Source organism: Varanus komodoensis, unplaced genomic scaffold (assembly GCF_004798865.1).
Source record: "Varanus komodoensis strain SLA01 unplaced genomic scaffold, ASM479886v1 scaffold27, whole genome shotgun sequence".
Classification (NCBI taxonomy): Eukaryota; Metazoa; Chordata; class Lepidosauria; order Squamata; family Varanidae; genus Varanus; species Varanus komodoensis.
In genome coordinates, this window is record NW_025335701.1 from 9,678,005 (window position 1) to 9,697,686 (window position 19,682).

The 19,682-nt window shown below is 48.6% G+C and overlaps 1 protein-coding gene across 1 annotated transcript in view; it reads left to right on the top strand.

Moving 5' to 3' along the window:
• Positions 1–19,682, top strand: part of CPNE2 (copine 2) — a 95,544-nt gene that overhangs the window by 12,383 nt on the left and 63,479 nt on the right. The window contains exon 2 of the mRNA XM_044434043.1: positions 11,264–11,460. Within this exon, the coding sequence (XP_044289978.1) occupies positions 11,293–11,460 (168 nt within the window). The 5' untranslated portion in view covers positions 11,264–11,292. The remainder of the gene's footprint in view (positions 1–11,263; positions 11,461–19,682) is intronic.

Below are 19,682 nucleotides of genomic sequence, written 5' to 3' on the forward strand. Positions count from 1 at the left end.
GGGATTAAATGCCAGGTGTGGTGGCTGATGGGATGCATGTCACCTGTGGGGGTACTGAGGGAGGAGGGTGGAAACCACGCTTGCATAGAGTCAGTGTGCACCAGTGAAACCATGCAGGGCTGCTTTTCGTGATGTGTGAAGCCAGCCACTGCAGCATAAAGCTATGAACGTTTCCCCCGTGAGGTGCAGAGCTGACCAGCCATTTGGATTGCTTTTAAGGGAATTGCGACAACTCCACGGAGGAGGAGACTGTGACTCCTCGCCATGACTGTATTTTACCCCCAGGGTTGGAGGTGGGGCGTCTCTACGCCTGGTGATCGAGACTGTTGTGCCAACTTGGTTTTTCTGATGGAAAATATCGTGAGGGCCATTGAGGACTCTAGCAGAAAAGGAGGGTGTAAATCAAGCAGGTAGCCATGTCCGTATATCAGATTTGGGAGTCGCTTCATTGTCAATGCTTCATTGTCTAGACTGACCCTGCCTAATCATGCAAGCTAAGCAGGGCCAGGCCTGGTTGAAATCAGGAAGGGGAACTTGCAGTGCTGAGAACCACCCAGAGAGCTTCAACTGTGAGTGGCACAGAAAGGTAATGTAATAATTAATTAAAATTTGGGGAAGCCAACTTTGAGACTTTTCTTGTCTTTGCCGAGTGCTTTCTTTGCTTTATACAATATGAATCCAGTTCTTCCAACTGGGCCACCTCCAGATAGGTTGGACTGCAAGTCCCATGGTTCTCAGCCACCATGGCCATTACAAGTCACACTCTAGCAACCTGCAACTGGCGTGCATCAAGCTGCAGGCCACGGGGATGTTCGGGATCGCGTTTGTGGCCTTCCGTTTCGGCTTGGTGCCCTGTGCAATGGAGAAGATTCGGTGCATGATGAGAGCAGAGATGCCAGAAATGGCGCTGCAGAACACATTCCCCTTTGCTTTCTGATGGGGAACTCTTGCCAGCAATGTGATAAGTATCCAGAAGGAGATCTTTCTCTCGAGCCATTTAAAATCCTGACCTCTTTCTTCAGGTCCTATTTTCATGAGCTTGGGCCCCATTATACAGAGCAATTCCAGGGTATCTGAGCAGGTATTTGCTTTACCTTTATGTGGAATTAAATGGGGACAGGACAATTCTTAATCTCCCACCCCTTAAACATGCTTGCAAATTTAGATGGCTGATTTATTTATATTGTCCCAATAAATGAAGAGAACCGAAGGCTGTTGTTGGTCTGCCAACTGTGGGTTGCGCACTTTGATTTGTGATATCATCAGGGTTCAGAAAACACTCTCTACATGTGGTTTACCAACAACTGATGCAGCTTGCGGGTTGCGTTGCAGCCCTCCTGCCTGAGCGGGGTTATGCCCCCTTGCAGAACCTCTGCCCAAGTTCACCCCTACAGCCCCCGAGGGTTTCTCCACACCATTCCCTGAAGGGGCTGCCCCCCAGCAGGGCGGAGGGAACAAAACATAACTCTGAACTCAGCCCACAATCCCCTCGGGCTTCAAACTGTGTGACCTGCAAAGGGATGTTCTGGTTAGGGGCATTAACCCCTCGTGGCTGAGGATGTAACTGGTAATTTCAACCACACCGATGCATTTCAATTAATTAAAATGACTGAATGCATTAACAAATGAAGTAATCCCTGAGGTGCGCACCCTAGGGTCCCTTTAGCATGCGTGTCAATGTCTGGGTTTCACCGTCATTCACGCTCATCTTCTTGAGTTAATACAGATGTTTATTTAAAATATTTATATAAACAGCAAAGACCTTGTGTGGTGCTTTGAAAGATTAGTGGCTTTGTTGCTGCACGATCTTTCATGAGCCGGAGCCGGCTGCATCGGTCAAATGTCATAGCACATCTTTTCAAGCTTTCTGATGGCTGGAGACTTGGCTCGTTTTTCAACGGCAGGCTGACGATTCCGTTCCTCTGGAAATTCTTGCACGAACTCTGTAGCATCTTATTTCTGTGACAGGGAGCTGTGTATTCGGACATTTTGCTCGTTGCAGCATGCCTTTGTTCTGGCTTTGCCCATGAGAAATTCTCTCCCCCTGGCCAAGCTGGCGGCTTCTTCCCATCTGTGAATAAGGGTTATGGATCCGGGATCGGGATTGGCAGCAGAGGAATCAACTTGGTTGGGTTGCATCAGCTGGCAACAGAAAAAGGACAGCCGTTACTATTTGTGGTGTATCGCTAGGGAGACCATTCAGCAGCCTCTTGGGAGTCTAATATGCATGAGAGAATCTTGCAAAAATACCTTCAGGCATGGTCCTATGCATGTTAGGCAGAAAAACCCTTCCGCTCCCAGTGTCTCTCCATGCAGCTGTGGAGGCTGGGGCATGCTGGGAACTGTAGCCTTCTTTTCCTGAATGTGCCGCGATCTTCATCCTTAAGCACTCGCGTCTTTGGAACGCAGGCTGTGCCTAGTCCAGACATAACAGGAAGCTGTATTTTTTGGCCAGGACCTGCATCTCGTTGCCCTCCAGATGCGGATGTTCCTTTATCTTTATTGGAAACACTGATTTCTTGATTCTCATTCTGTTAGTTACTCCAGAGGAATTTATTCACTGAAAAGACATCCTGCTTTTCAGAGTGGGAACCTTGCTCATTGGGAAACTGCTGAGCGCGAGCTGGGAAGGTGGAAGGAGGCGGACGATGTAGGATATCACAAAAGCGAAGCAACCTGTCAGCTTATGAACAAGGCGAGGCCCAGCACCTCCCCCTGGCCTGTTCCGGCTCACAAAAGCAGCTGGAGTGGGTGAGGGGACTGGCTGAGTGGGAAAGGCCATGGTGAAGGACTCTCCAAGGTGATGTGTGATTCCATCTTGCCTGAAGGAGGCGCCACTGAGACCTCTGCTCAAAAAGAATGGCAACGACAAAAGGCCCGACCATGTTGGAGCCGTTCTGCTGTGGATCTCCAGGATGCCACCCCTGGCCTCTCAGCTCCAGGGAGCTCTGGATGAGACATGGCATGCGTCCTTTTCAACCCACAGGCAGACGTGGTTGTAGGACAGAGGTTGCACTGGTCACGTTGCTACCTGGTTGACACCTGGAAGTGAGTTGCTGGTAATTTTTCTGGACCTTTTGGTGGCTTTTCCTGGCATCCAGGGGGGCATCGCCTTGAAGCACATGTCGGAGATGCAACGGGGACGTTTTGTTTGTTATATGGTGACTGCGGGTCTGCTTGGTGGTATGATCTCAGAAGCAAGTGCTGGGGGATTCCAATGTGACGTCTTGGCAGGGGCCTCAGGAGCATCCTCCCCCCATGCCGTGGGAGAGACGCATGGGACTCCTGAGAGAGATTGCCCAGCGTCTGTGGGTTCGGTGTCACCAGCATGCAGAAGATGCCCCGTTCCATCTCTTCTTTCCACCTGAATCCAAGGAAGATGCTCTGGTTCTAAACCGATCCCTAATGGTGGTGGTGGACTGGAAGAGGGCGAACCAAATGACGCGTAATCCAGACGAGGCGGAGGTGCTGTTGGTCAGTCGAAGGGCAGATTAGGGAATAAGGATTTGGCCCCTGATGGATGGGGTCACTCCCTGCCTGAAGGCTCTCAGTCTGGGCATCTTGGGAGCTCAAGGTTCAGCAATCTCTTTGCTCGGCATCATCTCTGGATGCTTTGTGATATGCAGAAGAGCCTTTGAAAAGGACTCAGGATCTTTGGCTGGTCCAGAATGTGGATTGGGGCTAGTTCCAGGCGGCACTTGCCTCCCTTCTTAACAGCAATTTTACTGGCTATGGTTTTATTTGTTTTATTTATTCTATTTAAAGTGTTTATATGCCATCCAATACTAGAGTCTCTGGACTGCTTACCAAAGACAAACAAAACAACAACATACCAGTAAATAACACACTGCATCCGACCATCAATGATAAAATCAAAGCTAAAACCAATTAAATATTAAAATGTTGGGGAAATGAAAAGGTTTTTGCCTGACGCCAAAAAGAATAAAGCAACAGCACCAGGCAAACCTCTCTGGGGAGCGTGTTACAAAGTTGGGGTGCCACCACTGAAAAGGCCCTTCTCCAGGTAGCTTGCTTATTTATTTATTTATTTATTTATTTATAAGACATTTTTATGCCGCCCCATTCGCCGAAGCTACCTCCTAATTTCCTTCAAAGGAGGCTTCCGGAGCAGGGCCTCCGCCTCAGATCTCAAGGGGTGGGTGGGCACATACGGAAGGAGGTGCTCCTTCAGGTACCAGGGCCCAAGCTGTTTAGGGTTTTATTTACCAGCACCTTAAATTGGGCCTGGGCTTCAGTTGGCAGCCAGTTGTGTTTCTAGGCCAAAAAACGCTGTGCTGTGAAGCCCGAAATTGCCGCTGGCAGGTGGGAGGAGCCTGGTAGTCCGCAGTACCCCCTCCATGTACGAATCCCTCTTCCCCCCCAGCAGCCTGAAGGGGTGCAGTTCACGCTTCCGCCTGATCCTGCGGGTTAACGAGTGGGCTACAATTACGGCGCCAGGCACAGGCATGCTGTTCAGGGGCACTGCTTTCTGCACTGCTGAACAATGATTTCTGGATTTCTCTGAGCAAAACAAAGCAAAAATTGGTATTTAACTGTGGGGTGTGTTATTACTATTGCCGAAAACTCAGTGTTGCCCAGCCGCAAGGGGTGATTATCTGCAAGAGCTCAGCCACTCAGCGTTTCCACCATGCAAGGTTTATTTTGCCTTAATTACACCTTTAAACCTCTCCCGAGGCGCCCTTCTTGCTGCGCTTTCCCCACCCACCACCACTTGCCTCTTTCCAGCCAGCTGGACAAGGCTGTTTACTAGGGGAATCATCTGAGCTTCGCCGGTGTGTTGTGTTCTGTGCCCGGTGTGCCACACTTAGGATCTCAGAATGTGCTCGTTCTTTAGCTTGCCGAAGTCCATTCAGATTGAAGGTGAGTAGAAGTCCTTTCGGGCCTTGGGCACTGTCTCCACATCCTCTGACCCAGAGTCTTAAAGCCTCAGTTCTTCAGTGCAAGTCCGTGGACTTGATTCTAATCCGCAACTAAGTCTCCAGGTGTTTCTACAGAGGGGAAGGTATTATTTTAGCCTGAAGCCCAGAGTGCTTTGCGTCCTGGGACTGCTGAGAAATGGGTGCTTGATCCTGCTGCATCTGGCTTGGATCTTCTCTCATTCTTCCTTGCTGAACTTGCAGCTTTGCTCAAAGGGAAAATATTAAAGGCCCTCCGCTCAGCTCCATAGTCTAACTCCGTGGGAAACATAGTTGGATAGGTGAGCATTTCATTTCGTTCTGGGTGCCTGTTGTTTGGAATAAGAAGTTGGATGCACATGTTCCTTCATCAATGTATCAGGAAAAACTTCTGATTATTTACAAAAAAGACTACAGAGGAAAACAAACCAGACAGATTCGGCGAGCTTTCAAGACCTAGCTATTGAAAGCCCAGCTTTGGATTCCTGTCCCTGTTTATTGAATATTTATTGCTTCCCACTGGTGTTACCTCTTTTTGTGCCATTTTTGTCTCTTGTGCTGCCTTGAGAGTGTTCTGTCATTTTAATGAAAATGTAAATCAGCACATTGGATTGATCACCAGGCCAGCCTTGCTCAATGCAGCAATCCCTGGTTGTGTCAGACTACAACTCCCATCATCCTTTGGCTGTGCTGGTTGGGGGTGATGGGCATTATAATCACTGCTAGGGGGTGCTCAGTTGAAGAAAGGCAGGCTTGGGCATGCAGCCACGTTTCTCAGAACAATGCTTTGCCTCTGGATGGCTCTGGGTTCAATGCCATGTGCCCCCATTGAAACAACCCAGTGGCAAGTTAATGGGAAGCATCTTTGCCTGTCTTTGTGCTGGGACTTGACTGGGATCCACAATGCGCGAAAAACGGGGCTGAAAAAAGGATGCTTTGGGTGGAAAACCAGGAGGAGACTTTTGTGTGGAAGGACTTTTGCCTTGGCTCTGGGACTGGCCAGCAGCCCCAAGCTTTGTGGCATTCTCCAAGTGCATGCAGAGAGATTTTCCAGTGAGTGCAAAGCCTTGCAGGAACTCAGAAGGGATGCCCCAAGCCTGGCGGAACAGCACCCCAGCCGCTTTTGGAACTTCCTGCTATTGAGGATTTGCTTTGCTGTTTGCAAACCTTGCAGCCCCTCTGGCCGCACGGATCCTGCAAAAGGATGCTGGAGCCCAGGTTCAGGGGCCATATGTACCCCACTGGGGTCTCAGCCTGGCCCTCTGGGGCTCCCTCGAAACTCATGGCCTCCTTCCCACTGATCAGATCGTTTTTGTGCATTTTTTCCAGAAAGTTGAAATGCCTCCCCTAAGTTTAATTATGTGCAGTAAGAGCTTTAAGCTCAGTTTTGTTGGCATTTGGGGTTTCTGAGCCTCCAGCTGCTTCTCTGAAATGGAATTTGGCCCCGATTTGTGAATCAAAATCCCTGCTGCGTTCCTCCACTCCCCAAACACCGGCCTTGGACGAGAAATTGGCTGGGTTGCTTTTGCAAGCCCGGCGGGGGGAGGGGGGTGCAGGCTCTTTCATTTGGTACAGGAACATGATTTTAAAGCTGGGAAGAATCTTCCGCCATTTCCAAACTCCCTGGCTCTAGAAATCATGGAGGAGAAAAGACGGAAAAGAAATACTTGGGTGTGTTATTATTATTATTATTATTATTATTTTTATTATTATAACATTTCTATGCCTTGAGCTTCTGTTCTGCAATTAAATGGAAAATGAGTACAGTGGATTATCAGCTGATTTAACAGCCCTGTGCAGAAGAGGTGGCAGATGGGGGTGTATCCAGACCTACATTTTGAGTCGCTGTGGCCCAGAAAGTGAAATATGACTCCAGAGTTGGCCAGCAATGCACCTTAAAAATCTCAGTCAAAGGCAACAAATGGCTTGGTCCCCAGAGCCCTGAGGCTGGGGGAGAAGGGAAGGGACTGCAGGCCACAGAGAAACATTCTCGCTGGTGCGCTCCAGGCCTTCCACGGGAGCAGGATGATGGGAGAAATGGGGCAGCTGGGCTAAGTGGCAGCAGAAGTCCTGGCTTATGCCGTCCCCCCAAAGTGTGGCACATCCAAAGGGCCCAGGATCAGGGGGCTGGTTGGGCTTGGCCATCTAACCAGTCAAAGATAATTTGGACAAATATGAGGCAAACTCTGTTGCGTGTTTCGAGATAATTTGTTTATCCTTACCAGACTGACCCGTGTGCTTGCGGGGAGTGGGGGGAATATTGGTCTGGTCTCCCTAGTTTTCAGTGTCAAGGTTTTAGCTATGATGTGCAAAGCCCTAAACGGCTTGGGACCGCAGTCTCATAGGAAGCACCTCTCTCCATATATTCCTGCCCATTGTCTAAGATCTTCGCCTGGGGCCCTCCTAGGGGTTCCTCTCCCCAAGAGGCGAAGGGCGAGGCTGCAAGGAGCAGGGCCTCCTCCAGGGTGGCCCCCAGTTCTGGAACGCTCCTCTGCCAGAGGCTCTCCAGCGCCTGGCAAAGACTGTTCTTTTCTGGCGCACCATTGGCACTGTTTGGACTATTTATGTCAGTGCACAGGTTTTTAATTATATAAATGCATGATTTGTTTTTGTTTAATCATGTCATTGAGATTTTATTTGGTTAGTCTCTTGTGAGAGTTTAATTGTGTTGTTTTATTGTTGTTGTTTGTTGATTTTATATTGTAATGGCTGCTTTTCTAGACTGACATCCAGTCCCCCACGGGATCATTAAAGCCCGTTCACATGGAGGGCTACTATCCTAGTCTCTGAAGCCTGAATGGCTTCAGATGGTGGCCCGTAGCCACTGAGGACCACGTGAGTTGTTGCTTCAAACTGAGAGGCAGTATGGTGTAGTGGCTAGAGTGTTAGGCAACCCAGGTTCTGGTCCCCACTTGGCTACAAAGGACTGCGCTTGACTTTGGACCGATCTCAGCCTACCTCACACAGTTGTTATGAGAAGAAGAGAAAGTAGAAGCAGCCACTGTAAACAGCCTGGAGTTCCTTGCAGTGGGAAAAGGGTGGGGATAGGAATGTAAATAATGTCTAAAAATACTGAAAGGGTTTTTTCATGATTTGAGGGCACTGCCCTCACAAGGCAGCATGGGGCTGCCCTTGAAGACAGTCCGGATACTTCAGATGGTGCAAAACAGAGCGGCCAGGTTGCTGATGGGGACTGGGCGTTGTTCTCATATAACCCCAGTCCTCTACCAGCTTTACTGGCTTCCCATCGAAGTCCGGGCTCAATCAAGGTGCTGGTCATTACCTATAAAGTCCTAACTTCTTGGGACCTGGATACCTAAAGGAACGCCTGCTTCCGTATTTGCCCTCCCGCCCCCTGAGATCGGCGGCAGAGGCCCTCCTCCGGGAGCCTTCCGTAAGAGATATCAGGAAGCAAAGTACCCGGAGGAGGGCCTTCTCTGCGGTGGCGCCCCATCTGTGGAATGCGCTCCCCAGAGAGGTCCGCCTGGTGCCGTCGTTATTTGTTTTTTGGCGCCAGGCTAAGACCTTTTTATTTCAACAATATTTTAATAACTTTTAACTTCAGCTTATAGGTTTTAATCTGCAGCCAGGGTGGATCTGGATTTTATTTGTATTATGTTTTATTTTATGTAACCTGTCCTGAGGCTATGCGATGGGACGGCATACACATACTCTAAATAAATAAATAAAATTGCAAATACTTCCATCCGGTTCATTTCAATGGGCCTACGCAAAGTTTGGACCAGCGCTGGCTCCCGTGTGTTCAGGATCAAACCGCTGCCGTTTTCCCTTACTAGCTGTCCCTCCAAGAGAGACGTTTGGTGCCAACACAGCTGTTGCAAATGTGTTTTTGGTGTGGAAAAGAGACAATGTGATATAAATAGATCAAGCCTGCTTGTTTTAAGCTTATTTTTAGGGTATCTTTTTTAAAAAAAGGGAGAAAGAAGGGTGGAGGGAAGGAATGGTAGGTGGATACGCTCGATAGCCATCTGGCATCTTTTTGAGGTTTTAATGGGCCCGTGGAAACAGCCGTGAAGGGTTATCAGACTTGGAGGGAGGAGAAGGACTGCAAATTGTGTGGTCGGTGACCACAACGCTTGTTCCCCTTGCGTAACCTTGCCGTTTGGCCAGCATCAAGCCTTTCATGAACAAAACCAGAACACCCTCTGCCGCGGAAGATGGAGATGAACCTCCAGCTTCTCTGAAATCGAGCCAACGAACCTTGGTATTTCCCTGCTCTCCTTTCCTGCGCATGTGCTCATACACAGGAGTGTGCATGCGCATCCGTGTTAGACTGAGCTGTTCAGCTTGTGCGTGGGAGAACCGGAGTCCCAGCTTTGCTCTGGGCCACCTGGGTGGTTCTGGAGAAGAAGTCGCTGACTTTTTCTGCCATTGTTCCCCCAGCGCATGGGTTATCTCACCAAACGGTTGAGAGGTAAATTAAGTTAGGAAATGCTTAGCCAGAAGCATTGCAAAATACTTGGAAATGTGATGTGGATATCATGCCAGCTGTTGGGTGGGGAAGAACGTATCTCTTCGTGTTTGCATATTTCGCCATTGCAGTAATAGTATTCACGAGTGAAATCGGAAGTCCAAAATGCAACACGTGCATGTGCCAAACCTGGCACTTGTTTACTCGTGAGTAAGCTCTGTTGGACATGGTAGGCCCCACTTCTGAATAAACATATGTAGAATTGCACTGTGAATTTTTCTGACGGCTTTGTAAGTCAGGATGGTATGATTTGTGCATTGCAAAGGCTGTGACAGGCTGCAGGCTCTGTAGTTTTAGTATCAGGCTAGCCTTCCCTCCCCATCCTCTCTTCCCCATCTAGTGCTCATCGGAGCCCCTGCCTTGTCCAGATCGAACCTCAGTTTGTGTACCTGTACCTGTAGCCAATCTCTGGCTGCATCCAGGCAGCGATTCAAGACCACCACCGCTCCCTTGGCATCAGCTGAAACACTCAGGTGGGGTTGTGCATCATCTGCGTTGCGATGAAACCCAACCGCCAAGCAGCCAGCCCCGTCTTCCCCCGATCCTCTAGATTCCACCAAACCTGGTGAAAAGCTCACCTTTCCTTCCCCCCCCCCTTCCTGCCTGGCGGGGGATTTTTTTTCCTGTGGGAGGCTGGCTGGCAGGGACCGCAACCTGCTCCAGGAGCCCATTTGGCTGCGGAGTGGGAGAGAAGTGCCCCAAGAAATCAGCTTGGAATCAATGGTTCCCCTGAGAATGTGCAGAGCAACCAAGGTGGCAGAGAAGGCTCAGCGAAGAAACCTTCCTTGCCGACTGCTGCTAGTTCTCTTTACTCTGGAGCTGCAGCTGCAGCTTCAGACCAAGCTCTTCTCCTGCAATTTAAGCCCTGGTGGGGCTCAGGGTGTGCTTGGGTTCTTCAGGTGGGTCTGGACCTTCCAAATGATCCCATCGGCTTTGGCAGAAAGGGGTGGGAGGGGAGGGGGCCTGGAGCCAATTCCCACCCCTTAAATGGGTGCCCCACAGCGGCTGGCAGCTGCAGTGAGCAAGTATCTTTGCAGTCCTTGCAACCTTTTCTGAATACAGAGATGCTGCAAATAGGGATTTTAATGCCAGGCCCTGTGGAAGCAGGTCCATTGAACCGGGGAGGATGCTTTTAAGCTGGAAGAGTGGCAGTTCTGCGAAGGTACATCCAGCTCATCCTTGATTCAAGGAAAGAGATAATGAAAACAGTAACAGACTAGCCTGTGTCATTTTACCTGTGAGTTGGTGGGAGGGGTACTGTGCGGGCCAAAAGGCAACTCTGAAATTTGCAAACACATCAAATATAAACAAAGAAGAGCTGAGAAGTGTGGATTTGCTTCATCAATGCAGCTTGCCTGTCTTTGCTTTCACAGTGGTCCTCAGGTGTGGATAAGAGCAGGGCATGCATTGGAAGAGATGCTTAAAGAGCATGCAGTTTAGGAAATTTTCAGGTGCTGTGGATGTGAAAAGCCTGGAACAGAGGGCAAAAGGGAAGGGAGAAGGAGAAAGGGAAAGAATAAGAAAGGTCATAGGCGTGTCTGTCATGGAACATCTGACATGCATCAGCCCCACGGCGGCATTTAGCATTGGGGAGGGTCTCGCTTTTGGGTTAGGGGTGGGAAATTAGGCTTGTCTTGCAACGCGAAAAGCCTTGTATTTCCAATTCAAATTGCATGGGATTTGTAAAGAGCAGTTTTACAGAGTCATCTGGTGTGCTAAATGCTGGAGAAGCCTGGACGGTGCTTTTCCAGTGCTGGAGAAACAGTCAAGCCGCCTCTGTCCCGAGGTCGGCTGCGGTGCCGTCCTGCTCCGCAAGCCTTCAGCAAATCTCTCTCCCTCTCTCTGTCCTTTGCAGACTGCCAGGAGTTGCTGCTGCCGGAGTCTATGGCCTGCATCGTCACGCCGTGCCCCTCCATGCCTGTGGGACCCCAGCATTGCGTCTGCAAAGTCGAGCTCTCTGTCTGCGGCCAAAATCTCCTCGACCGAGATGTCACCTCCAAATCCGACCCCTTCTGCGTCTTATTTATGGAAGTCAATGGCAAATGGACGGAGGTAAGCCCGACGTCTGACCCCTTGGCAGCTTGTCTCAGCTCCCACAAGTCGCCGCTGTGCTTTGGGGGAGCAACTGCGCAACGGCGCCGCTGCCGACCTGCTGTGAGCGGCCCCAGGGGTCCGTCCTGTCTCCCAGGCCTCGCACTGCTTTTTCTTCCCTGTTCGAGCTAGCAGAACTGCCTTGCCTTCCTTGCTCACTTTTTCCTGAGCCCAGAATGGGGGCTTTATGATTCAGTGTTATCATCAGAGTTCTTATGAATTACCTTGCATATATATTCCTCTTATGAGGAATTCAAGGTAGGTGATACACAGCAACAACAACCCTGTGAGGTAGGCTGGGCTGAGCACGAGGGACTGGCCCAAAGGCACCCAGTGAGCTTCATGGCCAAGTGAGGAAAGCTCACAATTCTCTAAGCACTACATCACACTGGTTCCCGTAATTTATTGATTGGATTTATCTCCCACTTTTTTTCTTACAAAGCACTCAAAGCAGCTTATAGAATTCTCCTCCTGTTCTCCAGCTCATCCCCACAACAACAGCCCTGTGAGGTAGGCTGGGCTGAGAGTGACTGGCTCAATGTCACCCAGTTGGCTCCGTGCCTGAGTGGGAACTTGAACCCAGATCGGCTGAGTCCCAGTCCCACGCTTTTAACCACTGCTGCACACGGGCTCTCAGTGACGTAATTGTCCACAGGTCTGCAAGTTCCGTCAAGAAAGTTTGTTTTCCAAGGGTGAACTATTGTGATGTTTTGCTCTGTGTCTGACATCTGCAACCCTCCTGGACTTGCTGCTAAGGATGATAGGAGCAATAGTCCTAGACATGGAGGGAACCAGATGGAGGAAGGCTGCCAGGCTGTTCTGTCCTAGAATAGGATATTCTGTTTCTAAAGGAATTTCCCCCAAACTCAGGGCGTGAGGGGCATAAAAGGGTGGTGCTCCAGCATCTCTGGTGAGGTTCAAGAGAACCTCTGGGATTCTTCTGAAACTTTGGCAGCCATCATGGTGCCTGCTCAAGCATTCATATTCTTCTTGGTTTCCAAAATAACTGCTAGCTGCTTTTTGTAACTCAGGAAAGGCTTGGGGAATCCATCAGGGTTGGCGGCGCAACTTCCTCCCATCAAGCCTGGGCCCCATCAAAGTGCAGCTCATCTTTGCTGACAGAGCTCCTTGGAGCAGAGACTTTTTAGAAGTGGCACCAGCTCTCCCTCTGTCTTGAGATAGCGTTGTCCTGTTTGTGCTTATTACTGATTTTGAGGCGCTATGGCTAGGATTACAGTTGCGAGGTTTATCGCTGCCTGCTGCCCTCATTTTGTCCTGGACGTTTAATTCTTATTGGTTTTCATAATCTCTGGCCAGAAGTGGCCTGCCTCCCCTCCTGAGGTCTGTAATAGTTGAAGTCTTTGATTTTGTGGCCCAGGAATCAGTTTTTATCTGTACCAAAACTTCAATAGCATCCTGGTTGTGTTGGTCCAGCGCTTCTGTTATCACCTTTTTGCAGGCTCTTGCTTTAAGTCAATCCTGTGGGCAACTTGTTATCTTGCCTTTCATAGCAAAGGAATTTTATTCAGAAAACCCTTTTAAAAAGTTCAATAGGAAACCCTCATGGTGCAAGCGGTTAACCAGACACACGGCTGCCAGTACGCGCGCCTTTTGGCTTTCCGTGTTGCTTAGTGGCACATAATTTGTTTGTCTGCCGTCAAGATGGCGCCTGCGAAACAAGGGGGGCGTCCGAGAAACCATCCTGGGGCTGAAGACGAGCAATGCACATGACTATTTGGGGGAATCGCCATCCAGGTGGCAGGGAGGGGGACCCGACGTGATGGACTCTCCCCGGAAAGCACGGTTGGACGCTTCACACAATCCTTCCTGAGTGTGGCTTGGCCTGACACGGGTATGGGGGGAGTTGCGGCATGGAGACCGTGGGAAGCCGGGGGTGTTCGAGGGTGTTCTGCTTCTTTGGCATGTGGTGCTTCCAGCTGTGACCATGTTGTGCTTTGAAACTGTTTCCATCCAGTGCCTTTTCCCCTGCATCTTTCATCCGTCTTTCATCCGTGATCAGCAAAATTCAGACTGTGTTTTGGAAACTCAGAACGGGGGCGCTGCGGCAGGCGTCGGGATAGCGCTGCTTCAAAGGTGCACCCAATGCAGCGAGTACAGCTTGCGCCTTACGGCCAGCAAGGGGCTGCCGGGCGGCTTGGCTGGGCCTCCCAGAGCAATGGAGCTGCAGCGGGGCAGCGCCTGCAGCTGAGGTGCTCACGGGCACCACGTTGCCACCAGGAGCAAAGCCTTTGGCGCAGGAACCCACGTCAGTTTCAGAGAAGCAATTCTGATGTCGGCAGGTGTGAACACAGGTGGCAAACTCGGAGGGCGGGGGGTTCCGTTTGGAATAGCAGCCTATTTTAGCTTAAAATTCTTATGGCTAGTACTTAAGCCATAGCGGGGATATTTCAACCTTTTAGAATTGAGGGAAACTTAGGAAACCACTAAATGACAAGCAGCTGGGCAAAGGGTTTATGTCACCTGGGAAGAGTCCCAGTGGGGTGCATCTGGAAGGCTGGGTTTGCTTGTGTACAGTGAGTAAAGCACAGCAGTGTCTGCCTCAGTGTTGACACATAAAAATACGACACACAAGGAAAAGGGGCAGGTGAGGGTAGAGGAAAACTTTAGGCAGTCTTTCAGCAGGACTGGTGGAATGGCCTTGCTCTCCCCCAGAATGAGTCCTGCTGGCTGATGAATCACAGTCCAGCATTCTGTATCCAGCTGAAGCCAGCCAAATGCCTCCCTGCAGTGGTCTCAAGAAAGGCATGAATTTAATGCCTTAAATTGAAAACCGGGGGTGGGGAGACCTGATCGTGTGCAAACGAAAGCCTGTCCAGGGAAGGCAGGGGGAGGTTGAGTCTGGGTGACACAGCCCTGCTTGCATGGCCTCGCCATGGCCTGTTTTTTAAAACCTCTCTTTTAAACCTCCTCGTGGACTCCCCTTCCCCTTGAAATTAGGTTGGGAGAGGACTGTGGCAGCCCGGTCTTCCGGGGGCGAGGGAGCGGAGCCAGGTCCTGCTTAGAAGGGGAGATAATTTTGAGCCGGGAGGTGGCAAAGAGGGCAGCATGCAGCCCTGTTGCTTCCTTAAACCATCCCAACAGGCCAGCGCCCCTCCTGGGGGCGGGTGGGGGGGTCAGATGCAGGCTTGCAGGGAGGCTGAATTTTAAATCTGGGAGGGGAGGGTGGAGATTTGGGGGCAGGGAGAAGGTGTCCTCCCACCTGGCAGCTGATTTGCCCTGTTTTGCCCCATGCTTTGCTAGTGGCCTCTAGGCATCCCCGTGCTCGGCAGCACAGCTGTCCTTTTCCTGGTTCCTTCCAGATGTTTGGGACTACAAAGCCTGCATACCTGAGCACTGGCCATGCTGGCTATGGCAGATGGGCACTGACATCCAGAACATCTGGAGCAGGGCAGAACGGAGGCGGTTGGCATCCTCCCCCGCCCCCGGTGTTTGTCCCGTTTCTGTTCCAGAGGGCTATTCTGCACCGCCCCTCCCTCGCCCTTCATGACTTTCAGCCCCGTGGCGTTTTCCCTGCAGAGTCTCTAATGCAGACTTCTGAAAAGGTGCTTTGTAGTTTCGGCTGTGCTATTTTCCGACCGTTGCTTTAAAAAGCCTGGCTTGGGAGGGGAGGCACCATGAATGGACCCAGTGAGAGTCCGCCGTGGCCGTGGGTTTCAAGGAAGGTCGGAAACGTGCCCGAGCTGGCGATGTGGCGAGTGTTGGGGTTGTGTGTTTGCAGCGTCACTGTCGGGATTTGGGCTGCCTGGAGACAAAGGGGTGCAGGGAAATGGGGTCTTGATGGCTCTAGAACCCGGAAAATGCCCCCAAAACGTGCCTTTTTACTACTCAATTTGAAGTTGTGTCCTGACTTTCTGATGAAAATGCAGCTGCAGGGAGCTGCAAGTGGCTTTTGAATCCTTATTTATTGTGTTATTTAGTTATTTATTTGACTTGTATGCCACCTCATTAGCTGTAGGCCCTCTGGATGGCTCCCAACGTATTATACAGCATATAAATGTTTAAATGCCCCCACCCCACCCCCATTTTGGCCCGACGTGCCCCATCCTAACTAAAGTAATCGCAAAACTTAGTGCTGAAGAAAAATATGAAAGCCTGGAGAAAAAGGAAGACTGGGGGGGGGGGGTGTTTTTTAAACCTCAAAAAACCTTTTCTGTTCTTTTTCTCCCCCACAAATGGAATAATTTTGTTTCGTTTCATTTCGTTTTGCTTTGCTTTGTCTCACCTCATCTTGTTTTGTGTCATTTTGTTTCAAGTCACAAATCTTTATTTTGAGAAAGTAAAAGAAGAAAATATATAGGAAAGAAGGTGCTAGGGGTCGTTCCACAAATTTAGCATGCAATATCTCCATTTGTACACATTTATAATAATGAACACATTTAGAATAAACAAAAGTCTCTATCAGCCACCATCCCATGCAAACCATTCAATTCTCAATTAAAATTTGTCCAGTCTATTAATTAGTTATAAATTATAACATTGCTTTGGCTTAGAATAGTAATTGCAGACATTGGTAAAAATTATATTTTCTTTAACAATTATTTAAATGGCTCATAAGCCTTTCATCTTTGAGTAAATTCTTTCATTGATCTTCTGCTCATAATTCATTAACTTTGCCATTGTTGCATACTCAGCTTGTTTTCCCAATTTTTAACAACTGGACAATTTTTCAGCTTTCCACTTTGAAGCAATTATTACTCTTGCTGCTGTTATCATATATTTAAATGGCTCTGTCATAATCTTTGGAATAGTCTCTTTGGACTATGAAATATCTTCTTTTGGAATTATAAATACAATGTTGGAGACCAGGTATTTGTATATTGCTTCTTGGCTTTTGCTGCCTTGACATGATTTCTGAAATATATCTAATGGGAAGATGTTTATAGGAAGACTAAAGTAATAAAGCTGTTGCTGCGATGGAATATGGAGGAACCGAATGCTTTCCTTTATCAAGGGCACCAGACAAGGGTGGATTTTATCTCCTTCTCTGTTCATCCTGCATACTGAACATTCAAAGAAACCTGGATTTGGACTGGAATGAAGACTGATATTGGAAGATATGTCAGTAATTTAACATATGAGGATGAGACCTTTTTCCTGGCAGAGAGCAGCAAGGAATTGAAATGACTCCAGACAGAAGTGAAAGAGGAAAGTGCAAAAGAACATTAAGAAAACAAAAAACTGTAGTTACAGAAGAATTATACAACTTGAATGTCTGTAAAGAAGACATTGAGATAGTGAAACATTTTGCATCGCTTGGCTCCGTCATCAGCTCAAAGGGAGATGGCAGACAAGAAATTCAAAGATAACTGAGACTGGGAAGGGCAGCAATGAAGAAACTAGAAAAGATAATCCAGTGGAAGGTAGTTTCACTGGAGACCAAGGTCAAGAGCACCGAGAGTATTTTATTCCTGGTTCCTCTGCATGGATGTGAAAGCTGGGCAGTGGAAAAAGCTGGCAAGAAGAAGATGGATGAGTCTGAAACATGGCGCTGGCAGAGAGCTTTTCTGGAGGTTGATCCTGGACTGAGGGAAAGAAGAACAAGTGGGTCCCACATCAAAGCAAGCCAGAAGGTTTGCTGGACGCTAAAAGGACGCAACCGACTTGGTCAGTCTTTGGTGCATCCTGAGAAGGTCAGGCTCACTTGGAGAAGACCATCCTGCTAGGGAGGCTGAAGGCAGAGGAAGGTGGCGGGGATCAAAGAGGCTCCATCAAGGGGCTCCATCAAGGAAGCCACAGCCTTGGGTTTGCGGGAGCTGAGCAGGGCGGGCAAGAACAGGAGGTTTTGGAGGGTACCAATTCGTAGAATTAGGATAAGTCGGAGATGATTCAACAGCACAGAACAGCATGAGTGAATGCTGCCCCAGGTACAAAATCCTGAACAGCTGCTAGCGAAATAATCATTCTGTATCTAAAAGGAACTAAGCAGCAAGGTTGTTATGGCACAGACAGGACTGACATCGTTAAAATGAACAAAAATTAGGGTGTTGATTAAAGGGAGTTATTTGCAAAATGTCACTCTTCAAATAATGCACTGAGATGGCTGAAAGTTTCTGGAATTAAACGTGCTTGGTTTAAACAGAGTTCTCAGTAGCGTTTCCTTCATCCAGATTTCCCTAGTCCTGAAGCAATTCCTTACAAGTAGGAACAGTTGTCGTGCACCAGTCGACTTCTGCTTCTGGCTGTTTCTGCTCCCTCAGGAGAAGCAACATTTCAGAGCTGCTAAAGTTCCTAAAATGCATTATGTGTAACTTGGTTTGTTCATCAAATGATCACTTAAAAGTAAACCCCAAAGATTTGTAACTACAGTTTGCATAAATGATGCTTTTAAATTAAGATACTCAACATTATAATTTAGTTAGCAAACCAAGTCTCACATAATATGGTACAAAAGTAATAAATTTGGCAGAGGCATTCTGTGAATTGTAAGTCTTTTTTCTGACCGAGCAGGAAAACGGTTAACACCCCTAAAAATAAATATTGCATATGTTTTGGTTTCTCCAAAAATGTATGTTCCCCCATCTCACCCTAGGAAGAAACCAGTTTATTTCCAACACTTCAAGGATCCAACTGTTTTTACATCTCAACAGACTGAAGTCACAACAGGACAGAGTGCTGTTGGTGGGATACAGAAATCCTGGGGAAACCCTCAGACACACAGAAGTGCAGGAATAAATTTTAATATCTTTCTCCACCCACCCCAAAACAGTTCCATAGATGTGATGTGTTAAGTGAGGGCTAGAGAAGAAAATCAAAGAACGGGGGGGGGGCGGGGGGGCGGGGGAGCTGATATCCAGGCTGACTGGAATCTCAAACCTGTAATTCTGATAGTGGATGAGGATATATCGTGATATTTTATTGCAGGTCTCAGTCGTTTCACCATCCTGTCCAACTTTACCACTTCCCTGCCTTCTCCCCTTTTCCTACCATTGTACCTGCCATGCTTTTGTGAATCTGTAAGCGAGCCGGTTATTTTTTTTGTGAGCTAAAATGTTTTTCTAGGCATCCACAAGCTGGCAATGCCAAAAACCCCTGCTTGGCTGGCAATGCCAAAAACCGAATGCTGGATTTAAAAAGGGAATAGTAAAGCACCATCCCATTCTCGTTTTGCTGCTGCAAAACGTGCGGATAAAATATTCTCCTGAAATTTGATGGGCTTTTTCTTTTGCTGTTGCAGCAGCAGTGCCACTGGAAAATACAACCCAAAAGTGATGCTAACCATGTATGCACCCCCTTCCCTCCAAGTTTATCCATAACGGCAAGTTTTCCAAGGACGTTTAAAATGGAATTATAAAAATACGTTTGACTAGAGAGTGATACTGCTTACTTTGTCACTCTTGCTCCAGGCAAGCTGTGCCGGTAGCCCTCCTAGTGCAGAAATATATTGTAAAAATCCTATGAAAGGGGCCCCTAAAAACAGACTTTGATTAAGGCTGAATTTCAGGTCTGAAAAAGTAAGAACAGTTGATCTATGAAATCCCACAAATTTGCCCAAGTTAACATTGTTCTGAGGAGGAAAAATCCATCAGAAAAGGACAGTTTCTGTCACACATGGAGGCCTTCCTGCATCTACAGAATTTGGGACCATCCATTTATCAAGCTTTGCTCCACGTCTGTCCTGCAAGCAGAAGCTGGCAGTTCTTGCCAGGACTTCAAAGGTGGTGGGTATCATTCCTAGGACCAGTCCTGGGAAGATCTCAGTTCTGAACCCCGCTTGGGACCCCCTCGCTTTCTCAGCCTGGCCTATTTACTGGGTTGTTGTGAGGATAAAATGGGCTGGGGAGGAAGAGGCCTCAAGCGTGCCCTGAACTTGCAGGAAGCATTTGTGATTTGTAATTTTAGGAATGGGCACTGAAGAATTCTTGGAGCTGCGGTTCCCAGTTCTGTGCTCACATTCCAGTGACAAGGAATCAAAAGGAGAGAGAACTTGGCATCTCTGTCCTTCCTGTCACTTTCCTTTCTCGCAACCTTGCAGGGAAAGAGGGAAATCGGAAGGGGTGCCTTGCCAGAGACTTGAGCCGTGTGAAACCTCTCGTGTCAGTTCTCACCAGAGCTCGGAGTGGCATTTTTCAGTGCTGCACTTGCCTGAGCCTCTTTGAATCAGCTCGTGCCATATCTGGGCTTCAAGTGCCGCACTGAGGATGACTGAATCCTGGCACGAGAAG